Genomic DNA, 18950 nt, shown 5'->3' on the forward strand with positions numbered 1-18950 from the left:
AAGACAAGAAACCTGCATTCTCAGCCCAATAACTTAGCATACCTTCTCACTTAATCCTCCAATACAAACCTTCTGACTTCTTTAGAGCCCAATCCTGCTCTTCAAAAAGTAAAGATAAATCCTATTGGAAAGAGGTGTTATGTGGAAAAATTCCATTCCTGTTATCCACACAGAGGTCCCCTTAAAATTGTGGTCCTGAGTGTAACTATTCAGAGTTCTTTGCTGGGGATAGCCGTATGCAAGGCATATTCCACCAGTCTATGCATGAATTATGAGTAAACTCTATGGTGTGTGAGTTGATGCAGTGTTTTGTGCATTCTCGATAGGGATGAAGATCTGAAATGACATATGACATGTGGTTGCTTAAATTCCCAAGCTACTCACAAAAGCGAAATGTGCACAAGACACAGCAGCTCAGAATAGAAGGGGTTTGAGTTGACGTGTTATCTCCCAATTTGCCTACTGAGGTACAAATATTTCCTTTTCTTTATCTGTACTTCTTTGGTAATTTTCTATATAGACTGAGTGCCAGCCATTTGATACTTAAATAATGAAATCTAGGAATGTGATTTCTAGCAGTTTACACAAAATGTATCTACTATATAGTAATTTAGATGTGCTATAGGGTTTTTAGACTTGTGTTTTCCTGATTATATAAGAGATACTTATAAAAACATTACAGATGTGAAAATTGCTGTTATAATTGAAAAGATTCTTACATGTTATTAAGAAATATACCATCCAGAACAATTGGAAACCCAAGTTCTTTATAGACTTTCATTAAAATCTCAAAAAGAAAATATACCATCCAAAGAAAATGCCCTACATCCTGCTTTAGTGAGTAGCAACTATGGTCTTAAAAGTTTGTGAGCAGACAGCCAAGGTGCATCTACTCTGTCTAGACCATAGAAGAGGGAAGAAAAGCAAGAAAGAAAAAAAAAAATAAAAAAGCAAGAAATATCCCTAGTGGTCTGTGTGGCCCTCAGCTTTCATGGCCTTGAAACCGGAAGACCTAATGGTGCCTGGCTACTATGGCTGGCCACTCTAAAAGGGATCACAGTAGAATATTAAGATAGAATGGGGAGAAATGTGGAACAAATTTTTTAAAAAAAAGCCAGATTTATTGGTCCAATAGAGACTCTTAGAACCCCAGAGACTATAACCTTAAGTTAGCCTTCAAACCTGGAACAGAATACACCCAGGAATCAGCTTTCAGCCAAGCAAAAGATAGGCCTACCAAGAGAATAGTGGCACAAAAGAGGCACGCACTATCTTTAAAGTTACCAACCGCGTAGGTTCAAAAGAACCTCATTTGCCCAAGGATTAACCCAGAGGGTAGGAAGAAGTAGGGATAGACATTAAATGAAAATTATAAAAATAGAGTGGGAATATAGTGATTACATTGTATGCATCACACTATGTGTGTATGGTTGATTGAAAAATCAATTTGCTTTGTAAACTGTCACTCAAATCACAGTTTAAAACAAGAAATGCTATGCATTACTCTGCGCGGTAAATAAATATAAGCCATGTCTTTAGTGTCTTAATCTACAACAGAGCTAGGACAATCATAGTACTCTTAACCGTCACTCTTTGTCAGCCAAGGGGGTACTGGCTCCTTAGCCCAGAACCATTTGCAACAAATGGCTTCTAGTAACGTGTACACATAGACAAAAAGCTTTCATTCTTTTTTAAAAACATGGCTGCCTTTCCAATACCTGGGATGATTTTCTCTTTTTTTTTTAAATTTTTTTATTTTATTTTATTATTTGTGTGTGTGCATGTACCGTCAAATCAGATCTGACTGGTACAGAAGGAGATTGTCCCTCCTTCCTCGGCAGAGCATCTGGTGGATTCGAACCATGTGCCTCTGGGATTGCAGTGCAGCTTCTTGCCACTAGGCCACCAGAGCTCCCCGGGATTATTTTCTTGCTTTTTCACTTTTAAAGTGTCAGAATGTTTTTTATTTAAAGACATAAATCCTTTTACATATGCGCACTTACAACTTTCTAAGAAAGTAGAATGTGGTAGGGTTGCTTTCAGAGAAGTTGAAATTTCTTTTTTTTAATAATTTACTCTTTTTAAAAAAAACTTCTACTTGTTTATTTACAAATTTGAGTAAGAACAAATTTTTTCAATTAAATTCAAGAAGATTAACATTTGGATTAAGTAGATGATTGCAAAAGGCCGTGCCCATCACTTGCCACTGCCAGCTTTGGTTTGTTTCTTGCTTACTGCAAGCATCATTGTCCTTGTACTTTGTTATTTGCATAGATGAGTTTTGGAACTCTAAAGCTATCTACTGGTGAAAGTTGATCTCATTTTCAAGTGTCCTGGTAGTAGGACATCTTTCAGTGCTGCCAGAGTTGCCTACTTTTGTAGCCAGCAAAGATCTTGTTGGTCCTGACTTGCTGAGATTCATCATTACTGATGACTTCACTCCCACTTGGATCGTTGCTTATGTTTTCATCTCACACATTTTCCTTGAGGGCTGCATAGAAGACCAAGGTTTCAGCTGTATATATTGAGAGATTCCACGTATGTGTTCTCAGACTCCTTTCAAGCTCTAAAACCTTACTTTTAGCAGTCCATGAGACATTTCAACCAGGGTGGTTAAGAGTTAACATAAAGCAAGTGCTTCCCTTAGGGCCAGGGCTTTGTGGGAGCTTTGCAAGTAAAATTTATTTTAACCTTTCAAATAACTGTGAAAAGTCAACAGTCCTATTTTACAGATGGAAAACACAAAACTTGCAAAATGACACCGTTAGTAAGAAGTAGAACTGAGTCCCGTACATAGGCTATCATAGTTTAATAGTATCTCTAGACACTTCTGTCTTGGTTCCTACGAAATAGATGCCATCCTATCCTCCTGCCCAACTCTTCAGTCTTCACCTTAAATTGGTCCAACAACCAACATCCTACTGCTGTTGAGTCAGTTATGAAACTCCGCAGTCCTCCATTGAGTTTCCAAGGTTGAAACTTTTTTTCCCCCCAGGAGGAAATAGTCCGTTTTTCTCCCTCAGAGTGACTGGTAGATTCTACCTGTTGATCTTTCCATTAAGAACCCCAATAACATTACTCGGTACACTACTAAGGCTCCTTACCTCAGTCTACAATAAATGTTCTTTTACTTTCATATTCTCCTTAAAGTTCCAAAGTCCTACTAGTTCTATCTGCTCAATAGGTATCTAATCTTTCTCTTTCATTCTAGTTAATGCTTACAGACTTTCTCAAGCTATTATTATTCTTATTTTTATTTTTACAATCTTTACTCCCCACTTTCCACTTTCTTATTTTCTTTCTTAGACTAGAAGAGGAAAATCCTTGGGCACTTTATTTACTCTTTATTTCACTTATCACTGGCATAAATCTAGGTCCTAGATAACTTTAATTTTTTTTTTTTTTTTGGAGTAAGGTGAAGGTTTTCTCTTGCATCTTTGTAATAAAGTCTTTTGTTTGCTTGTTTTCTAGGAATGTTTACCCTTGCAGAAGTTGCTTCACTTAATGACATTCAGCCAACTTACCGAATCCTGAAACCATGGTGGGACGTGTTTATGGATTACCTGGCTGTCGTTATGTTGATGGTAGCCATCTTTGCAGGAACGATGCAACTTACCAAAGATCAGGTAGTCTGCTTGCCAGTGTTGCCGTCTCCTGTAAATTCAAAGGCACATATGCCTTCAGGAAATGCCGACGTTACAACCGACATCCCGAAGATAGAAGCAGCCACAGACCAAGACCAAGATGGGCAGGTGACAAAAGACGTTTCCTTTGGCACATCTAGTGTGACACCTGACATACCTCTCAGAGCCACATATCCTCGCACAGATCCCACGGTTCTCAGTCAGGAGGCAAAGAAAGAGAAGAGAGACCCAATGGGCCGAAAAACAAACTTGGATTTTCAGCAATATGTATTTATTAATCAGATGTGTTACCATCTGGCCCTTCCGTGGTATTCTAAGTACTTTCCATACCTTGCTCTTATTCATACTATAATTCTCATGGTCAGTAGCAACTTTTGGTTCAAATATCCCAAAACATGCTCGAAAGTAGAACATTTCGTTTCAATACTAGGAAAGTGCTTTGAATCTCCTTGGACTACTAAAGCGTTGTCTGAGACGGCGTGTGAAGACTCAGAGGAAAACAAACAGCGAATAACAGGTGCCCAGACTCTACCAAAGCATGTGTCCACCAGCAGCGATGAAGGGAGCCCCAGTGCCAGCACACCAATGATCCAGAAAACAGGCTTCAAATTTTCTGCTGAGAAGCCTGTGATTGAAGTCCCCAGCATGACCATCCTGGATAAAAAGGATGGGGAACAGGCCAAAGCCCTGTTTGAGAAAGTGAGGAAGTTCCGGGCCCATGTGGAAGATAGTGACTTGATCTATAAGCTCTATGTGGTCCAAACGGTTGTCAAAACAGCCAAATTCATCTTCATCCTTTGCTACACTGCAAACTTTGTCAACGCCATCAGCTTTGAACATGTCTGCAAGCCCAAAGTGGAACATCTGATTGGGTATGAGGTCTTTGAGTGCACCCATAATATGGCTTACATGTTGAAAAAGCTTCTCATCAGTTACATATCCATTATTTGTGTGTATGGTTTTATCTGCCTCTACACTCTCTTCTGGTTATTCAGGATACCTTTGAAGGAGTATTCTTTCGAAAAAGTCAGGGAAGAGAGCAGTTTCAGTGACATTCCAGACGTCAAAAACGATTTTGCATTCCTTCTGCACATGGTAGACCAGTACGACCAGCTATACTCCAAGCGTTTTGGTGTGTTTTTGTCAGAAGTCAGTGAAAATAAACTTAGGGAAATTAGCTTGAACCATGAGTGGACATTTGAGAAGCTGAGGCAGCACGTTTCCCGCAATGCCCAGGACAAGCAGGAGCTGCATCTGTTTATGCTGTCGGGAGTGCCCGACGCCGTCTTTGACCTCACAGACCTGGATGTGCTAAAACTTGAACTGATTCCAGAAGCTAAAATTCCCGCAAAGATTTCTCAGATGACAAATCTCCAAGAGCTTCACCTCTGCCACTGCCCTGCAAAAGTTGAACAGACTGCTTTTAGCTTTCTCCGCGATCACTTGAGATGCCTTCACGTGAAGTTCACCGATGTGGCTGAAATCCCAGCCTGGGTGTATTTACTCAAAAATCTTCGAGAGTTGTACTTGATAGGCAATTTGAACTCTGAAAACAATAAGATGATAGGACTCGAATCACTCCGAGAGTTGAGGCATCTAAAAATACTCCACGTGAAGAGCAATTTGACCAAAGTTCCCTCCAACATTACAGATGTGGCACCACATCTCACAAAGTTAGTCATTCATAATGACGGCACTAAACTCCTGGTACTGAACAGCCTTAAGAAAATGATGAATGTTGCTGAGCTCGAACTCCAGAATTGTGAGCTCGAGAGAATCCCACATGCTATTTTCAGCCTCTCTAATTTGCAGGAACTGGATTTAAAATCAAACAGCATCCGCACAATTGAGGAAATCATCAGTTTCCAGCATTTGAAAAGACTGACTTGTTTGAAGTTGTGGCATAATAAAATTGTCACCATTCCTCCCTCCATTACCCATGTAAAAAACCTGGAGTCCCTTTATTTCTCCAACAACAAGCTCGAGTCCTTACCAGTGGCCGTGTTCAGTTTACAGAAACTCCGATGTTTAGATGTAAGCTACAACAACATTTCCATGATTCCCATAGAAATAGGATTGCTTCAGAACCTGCAACATTTGCATGTCACTGGGAACAAAGTGGACATTCTGCCAAAACAGTTGTTTAAGTGCGTGAAGTTGAGGACTTTGAATCTGGGGCAGAACTGCATCACCTCCCTCCCAGAGAAAATTGGCCAGCTGTCCCAGCTCACTCAGCTGGAGCTGAAGGGCAACTGCCTCGACCGCCTGCCAGCCCAGCTGGGCCAGTGTCGGCTACTCAAGAAAAGCGGGCTTGTTGTAGAAGATCACCTCTTTGACACCCTGCCACTTGAAGTCAAAGAAGCATTGAATCAAGACATCAATGTTCCCTTTGCAAATGGGATTTAAACTGAGATAATACGTGCACGCCCACGTGCTGGAACAACTTCCTAGATTGCAAATGCTCACGTACAAGTTATTGCAAGATAATGCATTTTAGGAGTAGATACACCTTTTAAAATAAAACACAGAGAGGACGCATAGAAGGCTGGTAGAAGACATACCTGAATGTTCCATGTTTGTAGTGTTTTACGTCATTAATTTCTCAATCTTTCTTTTTTTTCTTCTTTTGGGGAAAGGGAAGGAAAAATTATAATCACTAATCTTTGTTTCTTTTTAAATTGTTTGTAACTTGGATGCTGCCGCTACTGAATGTTTACAAATTGCTTGCCTGCTACAGTAAATGATTAAATTGACATTTTTTTCTTACTATACCACTTGTTTGGGAGATTTCTTCATTTACTTGGGTTAATTGGTGTGGTACTCCTGTAACTCAGACCGCTAAACACTCACCAGTTAGGACTTGTAAATCTAAGTTTGCTGAGATACAGCGTTTTCCTTCTTTTTTTCCTTTCTTTCTTTTTTTTGTATTTAAAACACATATTATTGGTCTGGTAGTATTGCCTAGTGGTAAGAAGCTGTCCTGCAATCCCAAAGGCACACAGTTCAAATCCACCAGCTGTTCCACAGGAAAAAAATGGACAATCTCCTCCCACGCGATTAATTGCCTCTGAAAACCCGCCAGAGGGTCAGCTGTGGGTCACTTCTTACTTGATGGTACACAACAATAGTGTTGCTGCTACTGCTGCTGAAGATAGCTTTTATGTTCTTACAATGGAGTCACTGAGTAGGGACAATGGTTAACACACTTAGCTGCTTACTGAAAGACTGAAAGTTCAAGGCTATCCAGAGGTAGTTTGGAAGAAAGACTAGTGACCTACTTTTGGACTCCCTGTTGAGCCGACTCTCTGACACACATGGGATCACCGTGTGTCAGAGTTGACTAGATGGCCGCTGGTAGCGATAGATACTCTTAAAGGTCTAGAATACAATAAAGGTGTGTGTTGGGATTTTTACTTGTTTGTAAAGGATAACTAATGAAAAGGGTACTCCTTAATAATAACTTGTTCTTATCATTTTGTGTTGTTGAGTCACAACTGACTTATAGCTGACCCTCAAGTGGTTTTCATAGGCTATAAACCACATAGGAGGAGATTGCCCATCTTTCTCCCAAAGAATATGTGGATTCAAACCATGTATCTTTGGGTTGCCTGCGCAACTCCTTAGCCACTAGGCCACCAGAGCTCCCTTAATAATGAGAGTTTCTCTGCACTGCAATCCCAGAGGTGCGTGGTTCAAATCCACCAGATGCTCTGCTGAAGAAGGAGGAACAATTGCCTCCTGTATCAGTCAGATCCAATTTGATTGTACACACATAAAATAAATAAAGAAATAAAAATTATAAAAAAAAATAATGAGAGTTTCTAGAATTAATAGTTTCCAGAATCTGACATTTTGATCATATGGCCCATTTTTCTATCAGTAATTTAAAAAATATCACTGCCATCAAGTCAAAACCATCTCCTAACTGACTCATGATTGGTTTCTGGGGCTGTAAATTGAATTGGAGGGGATTACCTATCTTTCTCCCTGGTTGTCAGCTGGGTTAGAACCTCCCAATGTTAGAACCTTAGTGTTTGGATAAGTGGTACAGCTCCCTGCAAATTACACCACCAGAAAGTATTGCCATTAATACCAGTTGGCATAATATATTATCAATAAACAAAAGGTAGTTTTAAGATAACTATCTGTACTATAACCAAAATAAAATCTTAATGGTTATTAATCATTTTTATCTCATAAATATCAAAGCAGTTGTCATGTTGTGCCGCCTTCACTGTAGCTATGTTGGTAGCAAGAAATAGGCCCCAGAGCTCATGGAAACACTGGCTTAACCTTGTTCATTTCAGTGACGAGCTCTACTTCCCATGTTTGTGTGTATCCGGTGGGTCTTGTCCAGGGAAATGCTGATGGAGCAATATATAGTTATTATCATCTTCCTTTTTTCCTCTAAATTTTAAAAAACTTCCCTGTCATCTGGTTAGATATTAATTGGCAGGTATTTTGTAGATTTTCTGTGGAAGTACTTGGGGTTTCTGTTTAGATTTTCAGGAAAAGAAAGGCGTTTGGCATTCTAGATAACACGATAGTGTCCTCTCTATATCACACTGAATTCACTTAGTGAAACCCTCTTGTTGCCCCTTAATACAGCTCAAAGTACTTTGCAGAGAGTGTGGGAAAATGGATTCACATTCTTGCTTTCCTTGTAAAAACTAAGCCCAGGGGGAAACTGGGCAGTGAACAGTAGAGGTGAATCTTTGCTGTTGTAGAGCTTGAAGACCTCTGAAAAGTATTATCACTGATAGACAATGTGGCTAGGTTAAGAACTGACCCTTGCTCCCACATCCGAGCCTTCCTCCCTCCTAGAAGACTTGAGATAGATACTAACTTAAAAAAGTCCAAGTCTGGAAAATAAAGACAGAAGACAACCAGGAAATTTTGCTATAAGCAAATGTGCTTCCTTATACGTAGCTTCTTCTCTCCATCTCCGTTCATTCACTAACATTGATATGCACCCATATGATGCTAGAGAGTGAGCAATCAGTGTTGGAATAAGCCCCAGTCCTTGCCTATATATGGGACTTTATTGCAAAGGGGGAGAAGATAAACAATGATGCAGATAATCCTAACAAGGTGTGGCAGGTTCACTGTGATACTGGAGATGAGGGCAAAAGGAGTCAAAGAGGAAGCTCCAATAAACCTGTAACCTTGTAGATATTTCCTTCCCATCGGCTAGGGGAGCTCTGATGGCATAGTAGTAGAGTTGTGCTGCCAACCCACCGGCTTCTCCATGGGAGAAAGATGGACAGTTGGCCCCCCTGTGCTGTTAAACGGCCTCTGGAAACCCGCTCGAGGGTCAACTGTGGGTTGCTTCCAACTCGTCACTACATAACAGCAACAATAATGGGCCCTATTCTCCCTGCATAGTAAAATCATTACCTGACAATAGTCATGTATTTATGAGATAAACAGGACAGATTTTATGATCCTTCTCGGATGAGGAAACTAGTCTTCCTTTCATAAAATAAGTGCTATTGCTTGTGAAAGACAAAAGTGACTAACTCCCACTGGTCACTCTTGTCCAGAGCAGAACTGCTCTGTAGGAGCTGAAGTTGGTGGATCTCCCACAGCCTGACCCCTGGAAGCCCTGCCTGAGCTGTGCTGTCCACAGGCACCTGTTCCTTGTCCTGTGCTTGGGATTCAGTCACTAAGAACTAAAGGGTGTTAGAGACCTTTCAAGCAGTATCAGTGGGTACATTTTTTCTTACATTTCTCTGACTTAATGATTTTCTTGAACTCAGGAGTTCACAGTCAGTTGATTTACATGCCACTTTCCATGCCACTGTTGGCAAATAACATTTTAATGCATTAAAAGAAGTTTCCTAAGAAATGCTGATTCATTCTGCAGACTTTAAATTGGCTGGGTCTTGAAGTCTCAAGAAAACAACAGATGAGAAACTTGTGGACCCCAAGATACTTGCTGGCCCATATGTCCTCGTGAATTTATGTTGGCATCTATTGCACCAGACTTGAGAGAAAACAGACTGGCTAGTTGAAGAGCTTTGGCTTACTAGATTTCACAGCTTTCTCCAAAGCCCCATGAACATCCATCTGAAGAAGAAAAAAAATTTTTTTAATTTAAAAATACCTTTAATAAATTGTATCTGGTGAGTCCCACCAAGGATGAGAGAACCTGGTTTATGTTTGACTTTTCACAGGTTTAATGAGCTAAAATCATTACAATGCTTCATTCTTAGTCATTGATATTTCGTAATTTCCTGAGTAGCCCCAAATGGTTTGCTCTGAGCCACTGATCTAAAAGTTGATGCTGTGACCCCATCAGACAGCACTGCAGAAGAAAGGCCTCACAATCTCTTACCATCAGGGTCACAGCCAAGAAACCCAGAGCTGGTCAACACTGCCACGCATGAGGTTGTCACAGAACAGAATCTCTCAACGGCAACAGGTTTCAGTGTTAGGCAGCGCCCACGCTCCAAAATTCCTGGAGCAGTGTGACTGCATATTTCATATACAAAGAGAGACGTCCTCATTCATTAAGCCCATCTCCAATACTTTTCCCTAACTAGCTCCCCTGGTCTCTACTTCCACCAGTAACCAAACAATCCAAGTTGCTGATGACAGCAAACTCCAAAGTGCCCTTGAGACTGCCACGCCACAGTCGTTTCCATTCACCTTTCTGAATAAAAGCCAGGGTGCTGGCCTGGCTAAGATTTCTGGCAGCACTTGCGTCAGTAATTCATTCTAATAAAATGGTCCCTTTATCAACTGAATCCCCAAACAAAGACTGTATTAACAAAAAGCCCCTTTCATGAAATGAAGACGGAAATACAGAAAAAGAACAAACCCCTGGAAAACAGTTTTCAAATGTCCTCTAACTTGTGACTGCAACACAAAGAAGTGGCCCCGTCTGGTCCTGGCCAGCTGTGTGTCTCCTAGGACAAGGACATTTACTCGGGTGGGGTCGCTGAGAGGGGGACCTGCAGCTAAGCAGGACAGCTGGGAAGCAGCAGGCCACAAAGCCATCGCAACTCAGCAGTAACCTAGGACCAGAGTCACAGGACTTGAAATCAAGGGCCTCTGAGTGCAGCCAGCCTTGAGAGTGGAAGAAGAGTAACTGTTCTGCCTTCATGCCTCTACCTCTGCAAATACAGTGTAGGACGCATTCCAGGTAAGCATCCTATTCCCTGTGAGAACCCACAGAACTCTGATTGCAGCCTGTACTGAAGGGTTCCATGGTTTGGACTCATGACTCCCCTCCCTCCCACTGTCTGGTCCCAGGTACTGGCCCAGCTCTTCCTGCTGTCACCAGAAAGTCCTTCCTTTGCTCATTAGGTTCCAGGCCCCAAATCAGAATGCCTTGGATTTGAATCCTCCCTCCATTTTGGGTGTATAATCATAAATATGACTTCACTTCGCTAAGCCTCAGTTTCTTTAGCCGTAACTGGAAATAAGACAGTGCCCACCACCTGTTTGTCTTGGCAGGTTTTTTGGTGATTTTATGTGTATGTGTGAAGGCTGAACGAGACAGTCCATTTAAGGCAGAGTGCCTGAAGGATACAAAATATTAATACCATGGGTTTATCTCAAGCTGGGACAGAGATGGCCTTTTCCAATAGTCTTTATTTCCTCAGTGAACACAGAGCAAAGTACATTTCCCAGATTTAACTGGGGCTAGATGTGACCTTGTAACTAAATTCTAGCCAAAAGAATAGAAGTGGAAGTGGGAAGTACAGTATCTGAATCAGGGCCTTAAAGGGAGGGCCATTCCATCCCCTCCACCCATTCCTACAGGTTAAATTTCAGGTAGAGAAATTAGTCAAGCATGGACTGCATGCCAAGGCAACAAAACAGACACAGTAACACAATAGAACAAGGGTGTGCCCCTGAGCAGGGTAACAAGAAGGAAAAATAAGCCCCTATTTGGTTTAAGCCACTGCTACTTAAGGGCCTCTGATAGATGCAGACAGGCCTCAAGACCCTACTACTCAGAACACCATCCATGGGCAGTAGCATCACTTGAGAGCTTTTAGAAATGCAGACCCGCAGATACTCTCCCCTTTGGGAATCACAGTCTATTTTAAGAAGATAACCAGGAGCTGCATCTCTTGTTGCCTTTGATTCAGAACCAACTGATAGCTGACTCTCCATTGGATGTGTGAGGCTATAAATTGGACTGGAGATTGCTTGTCTTTCTCCCTTGGAATTGCTAGTGGTGCCCGAGGGGCAAAGCTTTGAGTTAGCAGTGCAATTCCTCAGAGCCTACGCCCTCTGAGCTCCCTTGGAGGTGCATGTTACTGCAGCTAGATGGTGTCGAGTGGACTAGTTAGTACTCAGCAACCCTGTGAATGACAGATCTGACCCTTGTCCTCTCCCCAGCCATCCTCACAGTCCCCATAGGCTCTGTCCCATTGTAGTTACCATCGGAACTGACCCATAGCTGACCCTATGGTGGGTTTTCAGAGGCAGTTAATTGCATGGGAGGAGAATGCCCATCCTTCTCAAACTGTCTAATTGAAGATCTTCCTCTCTTTGTCTGATCCTTCCAGCATGACTCCTGATCTTTCCCAGCCTGAGATCTTCGTCCAAGGGCTGGTCCCACTTGACAGCATGCCCAAAATATTTGAGGCTAAGCTTCTCCGTCCTTGCCCCTGAGAAGCACCCTGGTTGCACACCCTCCAAGACAGACTTGTTTGTTCTTTTGACAATTAATGGGCTAGACATACTGTTCTTCAACACCACAGTTAAAGGCATCTATTCTTCTTTGATACTTACTCAGTTCAACTTTCAGATGCAGAGAAAGCAGTTGAAAATATTATGATGGGCTTGTTGAATTTGAGAATCATTGTCCTAAAAAGTGTAGCTGTTAGAAGGAATCAGCAGGAAGGGATTTAATGTTTCTACCACCACCGGGTTCTGCCTCTCCATGAGCTAGGCTTTAGTTGAAGAATTTGCGAGTTCACTGGAACTTGTGGCTTGGGCTAACCACCAAACTCTCATTTGCTTCTGCTAGCAACCACAGGAAAGAGGTGGTTGTCAGGAAACGACTGTCAGTTACTTGAAAAGGGGTAGCAATAGATGCACTCCTCCCAGGAATATGAGGTTTTGAAGGTCCTATAACCGCTCCAAGGGCATGTGCACTCGTGTTACCCCGTGGATACCCTTCACATGCCCAGGGAGCTAAACAACCTCATTTCATTAGTTAACCTTCAGGCTAGATCTGGGTGAGCTGCTCAAAGCTCAGTCAGCCATGGGATGGCATGTCCATTCTGAGCCTCTGCAGAACGCCCCTAGGAAGCTGCCAAGTAACCCAGCGTGAAAATTGGCTGAAGTCATTTCAGGGAAAGCCCTGCCCAAAGGAATCACCCAGGTGTCAAGCCAAACTGATTACATACAGTAAAGAAAAGCTTTGGGGTTTGATTGGTTTGTTGGAGTTGGGTTTGTTTTATTGTTTGGGTTTTTTTAATTTGCTGCTGAAAAACAGTAACGATTAGCCACCTAATTCAGCAGTTTGAAATGAGGCACTGCCCGGTTGAAAGCCGTATCAAGCTGTACCTCCACACGCTTAACCCAAATTGCCAGCAGTTCAGGCCTACTGGCTCTTTCTCTGCCTTTGGTTGTAATATAAACAACTGGTGTCCCTCCTGATGCAATGGCACATCTTGAAGTGCTTAAATCACTGCTCAGCTCCTCTAGGATGTTGTGAAGATAACGCCAGCATGGTGCCTAATATACCCCGGAGAGAAGTGGTGCAGAAATACTGTTTGTTATTAATCCATCCTCACGGTAGGCAGAGAAATTCAGTTGCAGAAAAACATTTTCTTCTCTGAGAAGTACCTGATGCATATTCAAACTTAATTTTTTCTCTTATCGAGTAACTACTATTCCAAGTAACTGACTGAGGTGTATTTTTTTTAATCCCATTAAAAAACATTAAGAAGGAAATATGTTTACAGCATTGAAGTCTATGGGGGAGAGAATAGTCTAAAAGTATTATATTTTAGGGCATTATTTTTATCGTAGGAGTACGCAATGAGGGCTGCAGAGTGGATTATATTTGGGGGTAGGGGGTGGGGTTTGGGGAGGTGCGGGGGGGATTGTATACCAATGAGGGAGTTTTTCTCTTGCTTTTCAAGGAGAGGAGCAAATGGGGGGGAGGGGTTTGTGTGGGGAGAAGGGTGCAACAATGAATGAATGGAATTCCAAAATCTCTGTAGATGTTCATTGAAATGAAAAATAAACAAACTAAATTTAAAAAAAATTAAAACAAAGAAGGAAATAAGAAAATATAACTAGCAATAGTAATAGTTTGAGTGTACCAAGCAGGCACTTGACTCATGCCAGCAGACCTGGGAGGTAAGGATTATCCCCATTTTACAGGTGAACAAACTGCAAGGTTAGATGATCTGCCCAAGGTCACACAGCCAGCAGGATACATGGGCACTGCTTTTTCTCACTTAATCCTCCCAAGATCAGAAGGAGAAAGGTATTATCCTCATTTACAAGATTAACAAGCTGTGATTCAGAGACATTAAGGCCTCTGGTACCGCTTTATAAGCAGCACACACTAGCCTCAAACCCAGACATGCCCACAACTTGAGTTTACACTCTACCAACTCCATGGCAGATGCTCTGTCAGCAATTCAAAATGATGTTTTGAAATCTACGTTGGCATCCGGTTACATAAATATAGCCCAGGCTAGGATTTTCCTTCATTCTGTAGTAATGAAGGTTTTGATGTGCCTCAGCATCTGTTCTTGGCGTTCCCACTTGTCTTCTCTGTTGGACTGTTGACAACAGCTAAAGGGCAGTCCACCCAAGGTAACGCAAGGCTTTTCTCTTACTGAATGTTCAAAGCATGACCATCCTTACTCATGGTCATTTAATCAGAAACGAGAACACTCTGTCTCAGCTGTTTGATGCAGAGTGAATGTGGTGGAGAGTGACATTCAACAGATCCAGAAAGGTGGGTGCAGAAGGGGGAAAACCCTCTCTAACATTTGCTGGGCCCTGTAGGCAGATGTGACTTTTCTTTCCAGCATGGCATTTCAGGCACAGATTCTCTGGCTGTTACCAACCCAGGCAGCAGTAGCCGCCTGCATCGACCTGACCTTTATTTTTACTGGATCCTCTCCTCCTGTTGACGGTCACTGTGCTCCACCATCTGGGCTAGGAACATGAATCAGACACTTGTGGTCCCTGGGGAGGATGGACCTGGGTTCAGAAGCTGTTTAGAAGAGTAAGAATGAAGAAAACTGAGGCAACATCCTTCTGACGCACATGTATCCAGCTCTCCACCCCCAGATTTGTGTAGTCTCCAGAATGTTTTGATTCTCCCCTTTTCACCCCCACTTTTTATCCTCTCTTCCTCCCTTGATTGTTTTAGTATTGATAAAACACTGATATTAGTTGTTTCTAATAACTTTTCCTCAGAGAAGCTCAGTTTGCTGGGGTGAATTTCAATAACAACAACAACAAAAATCCACAAACCACTTAAAGATTTTAATCCCTGTAAAAGTGAGTAGAGCTTGTACAAGATAACTCATGTGCAATCAATTCATGAGAGTTTTTCATTCACCACGACAAAAATTAGTGTTCATAGTGACAGAGAAAGTCTGCAGATGGAGCAGTAAGGCGCTCCAAGGAGGGGTGGAGAGGTTTTAAAATATTGTAAGCTATTATTATATTATTTACAGAATAAAATTAGCCCTGTGACACATTCTTAGTATGGTGTAAGTTCTTCCACGAGCAAAGCTAGACATAGCAAATAATTGTGCCTAGTCACAATACACTGGGACACATTGCAGTTGCTTGAGAGAAGATTATGATGGGTAGCAAGTTAACTCAGTTAGTTGCTAAAAGTTCTCCTAATTATATGAATTAAATGTATTTTCTTGGTATAAGAGCTGATTCCCTGTGTATAAACAGCATTCTGTGGCCGCTCTTTGTCACTGAACTGAGAAGCTGCAGGGCCTGTTGGCTGGGCTCAGCCTACTGGGTGTGCCTCCAGGGCTTCTTACTTAACATGGGTGTACTTCTGTTTCCTCATGTGAGACCCAGAGCTAATAGTAGAGCTCCTTAAGGAGTTACGCTGTTAACTCAAAGAAGACTCTTTTCTCTCGAGGTTCAAATCCACCAGCTGCTCCAAAAGGAGAGGTAGGCAGTCTTCTGCCATGTGACTTACAGACTCTGAAACTAACTGGAGGATCAGCTATGAGTTGGTTCTGATTCAATGGCAGTGAGTTTGAATTTGATATCTAAGGTAGTTGTGTGGATTAAGTGAGTTAACACCATGACTGGCATGCTGAGTAATGTTTCTAATATAAGGGATTATTAGTCCCACAAAAACCTGAACAATAAGGTTGTTCAAATTTAAGATTATCATTCAATTGCCTGAGAGATTCCAACTCAGAGTACTGTGTCAGAATAGAACTGTACTCTGTGGAGTTTTCAATAGCTGATTTTTCAGTAGATCACAAGGTCACTTTCTGGGATGCCTGGTATCTGTGCATGGCCTTAAACTACTTAAGTTTTTATTAGCAGCTCAGAAGGTTAGTAATTTGCGCCAAGTAGGGATTCCAAGGTGATTGCTCTTGTTATTATGTACTCTCAGGCTGGAGCCATAGCTGACCCTCCTGTAGATTTTCAGAAGCAGTGAATCACAGGGGAAAGATTGTCTGTCCATCTTTCTCCTGTAGAGCAATTGGTGGATTTAAATTGTGTGCCTTGGAGTTGGCAGTTTCAGAATCATAATGACTCTATGCATAACAGAACTGCTGATTCAAAACCATGCTCACAGTCATTGCTATGCCTGAGCTCAATATTAGAGCCATTGTGTCAATCCACCTCGTTGACAGTCTTCCTCTCTTGTATTCTACCAAGCAATGATGTACTTTCTAGGAACATCATGCTCGTGAAAGTATCAGGTGCTTCTTGATATCATGTCCAAAGTGTGTAAGAGTATTGAATATCACATGGATTGTCAAAAGAACAAACAGCTGTCTTGGAGAAGGTGAAGCCAGTGCTTTTTGGAGGCAAAGATGATAAAACTTTGTCTCACATTTTATAGGCATGTTGCTAAGAGAGGCTTTTCACTGGAGAGGGGAATCATGCTTGAGCATGTGGAGGGGCGGTGATAAAGAGGAAAGCCCTGGAAGAGGTGGATTGACATAGTAACTGCAGCAATGGACTTGAATGTGTCCGAGATTCTGGGGATGGCACAGGATACGACAGGGTTCAGGTCTGTGGTTCATGAATTGCTATGGGTTGTACTCAACTCAGTGGCAACTAACAAAAACAACTCTTGCTTCTAAAAAGCATTTTGAATTCTTCCAAGGACTATTTGTTCTTCTGGCTGTTGTTGTTGTGTTGCTAGGTGCCATGTTGTTGATTGTGGATCTAAGTAAGTTGAAGTTGTTGACAGGTTCAATCTTTTCTCTTTTAATCATGACGTTGCTTATCAGTCCAGTCATGAGAATTGTTATTTTCTTGATGTTGAAATGCAATCCATATTTTAGGTTGACAGCCTAGGATGAAGGATTGGCCATCCGCTTCTGAAATAGTAGGCCTCTGAAAACCCTATGAATGATAGAAGTTTTTCTGGTAGTTGGTGGTACCTTCCATATTCATAACTAATATATATTGATAATAATGGGTGACTGGAATGCAAAAGTCGGGAACAAAGAAGAAGATTCAGTAGTTGGAAAACATGGACTCGGTAACAGAAATGGAGCTGGAGAGAGAATGATTGAATTTTGCACAATCAATGACTTATTCATAGCAAATACATTTTTTAAGAGACATAAACGCAGGTTATATACCTGGATTTCACCTGATGGTATGCATAGGAATCAGATCGATTACATCTGTGGAAGGAACCGCTGGAGAAGCTCAATATCAGCTGTGAAAACTAGGCCAGGAGCTGATTGTGGAACAGACCACCAACTACTCATATGCAAATTCAAGTTGAAGCTGAGGAAAATTAAACCAAATCCAAGGCAACCAAAATATGACTTCCTAGCAGTGTTTTAAGACCAGCAAAATTGATCAATCCTACCATTGGCATTCTGTACACCTTTATTGTATGGTCCCACCCCACAGAATCTCATGAACTTTATTTGCATTGTTAGCAAGCTTTCCATTTCCTTTGTGAGCTACATGGACCTAGTTTGCATATTTTTTTATACAAGGATACACACACACACACACACACACACACACATATATATATATATCTATATATATATATATATATAGATATAGATATAGATATAGATATATATATATATAAAATTGTTATTGTTGTTGATTTCCTTTGAGTTGAGGATGACTCATAGTGACCTTATGAACAAAAGGCCTGAAGCCCCTCTACAACCATCAACATTTATTAAAGTTCTTAAAGTTTCCAGAGGCATGTTATTTAGAAAGTGGATGCCACTCCTGCTACCACATATATATGATTAGAAGATCCATATTAAGTAATTCACAACACTGTACTCTGGAGTCATTATAAGTCAGAATCAACTTACCAGCATTGAGTCCAAGACTATAATAAATAAAATTCAAAAACCAAGTTCATTGTCGGTGACAACTCTGACTCTTAGCAACACCCATTTACTGAGCATTTACTTAGATAAAAGGGGATAAATAATGAACACTTCATGAAACAGATCAAGAAAAGAACTGTTTAAATGCAATATATTATTAGGCATTATTGAATGACAACAACAGGCCAGAATAAGAAATGCATAGCAAAGTGGACTGTGGGCGACAGGAAATTATGCAACAATGAGTGAATTTTTTTTTAAAGTAAACTTGGGAGGAATAGGGAAGAAAATGTGCAACAATGAATGAATGAAAATCCAACTTTAAAAAAAATCCAACATTTTCTGTAAACTTTCACAATAAAATCACAATTTAAAGAAGGGGGGGGAAAGCATTTAGTTCCACTGTGTTTTATTGGCTATGATCTTTATGGAAGCAATCACCTGAAATTTCATCCACAGTACTACTAGGGGGATTCGAACTTCCAACTTCCCATTTAGTAAAAAAAATGCAAACTGTGCCACCAACACTATACAAGGGAGAGGAGTTGGGAGAGGGAGGTGGGAGGTGGGAAGGGGAACAAGCTTAGAAACAAAGAATTATCATCGAGTCAATTCCAACTCATAGTAATCCTATAGATGGAGTTGTCTGATAGGGTTTCCAAGGCTCTAAATCTTTATGGAAATAGATTGCGTATCTTTTACCTCTCAAAGCGACTGGTGGGACTAAACCAACCACCTTTTGGCAAGCAGTTGAGCACTTAACCACTGTGCCACCAAGTCTTTG

The 18950-nt window shown here is 41.3% G+C and overlaps 1 protein-coding gene across 2 annotated transcripts; it reads left to right on the forward strand.

Moving 5' to 3' along the window:
• Positions 1-3464: 3464 nt before the first annotated feature.
• LRRC8D (leucine rich repeat containing 8 family, member D) lies at positions 3465-6415 on the forward strand. 2 transcript variants are annotated; one of them, XM_006898953.1, is made up of 2 exons: positions 3519-3641; positions 3753-6413. In XM_006898953.1, the coding sequence occupies exons 1-2, from the start codon at positions 3555-3557 to the stop codon at positions 6048-6050; spliced, it is 2385 nt and encodes a 794-aa protein (XP_006899015.1). In that variant the 5' UTR covers positions 3519-3554; the 3' UTR covers positions 6051-6413. The 2 variants fall into 2 exon arrangements, with proteins under 2 accessions (XP_006899014.1, XP_006899015.1); XM_006898952.1 differs by having other exon boundaries at positions 3465-6415.
• The last annotated feature ends 12535 nt before the right edge of the window (positions 6416-18950 follow it).

The sequence above is a fragment of the Elephantulus edwardii genome, unplaced genomic scaffold (assembly GCF_000299155.1).
Source record: "Elephantulus edwardii isolate Elephantulus edwardi_28Jun2011 unplaced genomic scaffold, EleEdw1.0 scaffold00242, whole genome shotgun sequence".
NCBI lineage: Eukaryota > Metazoa > Chordata > Mammalia > Macroscelidea > Macroscelididae > Elephantulus > Elephantulus edwardii.

What these genes read in the sequence shown, in the direction of transcription:
- LRRC8D (XM_006898952.1), top strand. Translation starts at nt 3,474, where the DNA reads ATGTTTACCCTTGCAGAAGTTGCTTCACTTAATGACATTCAGCCAACT.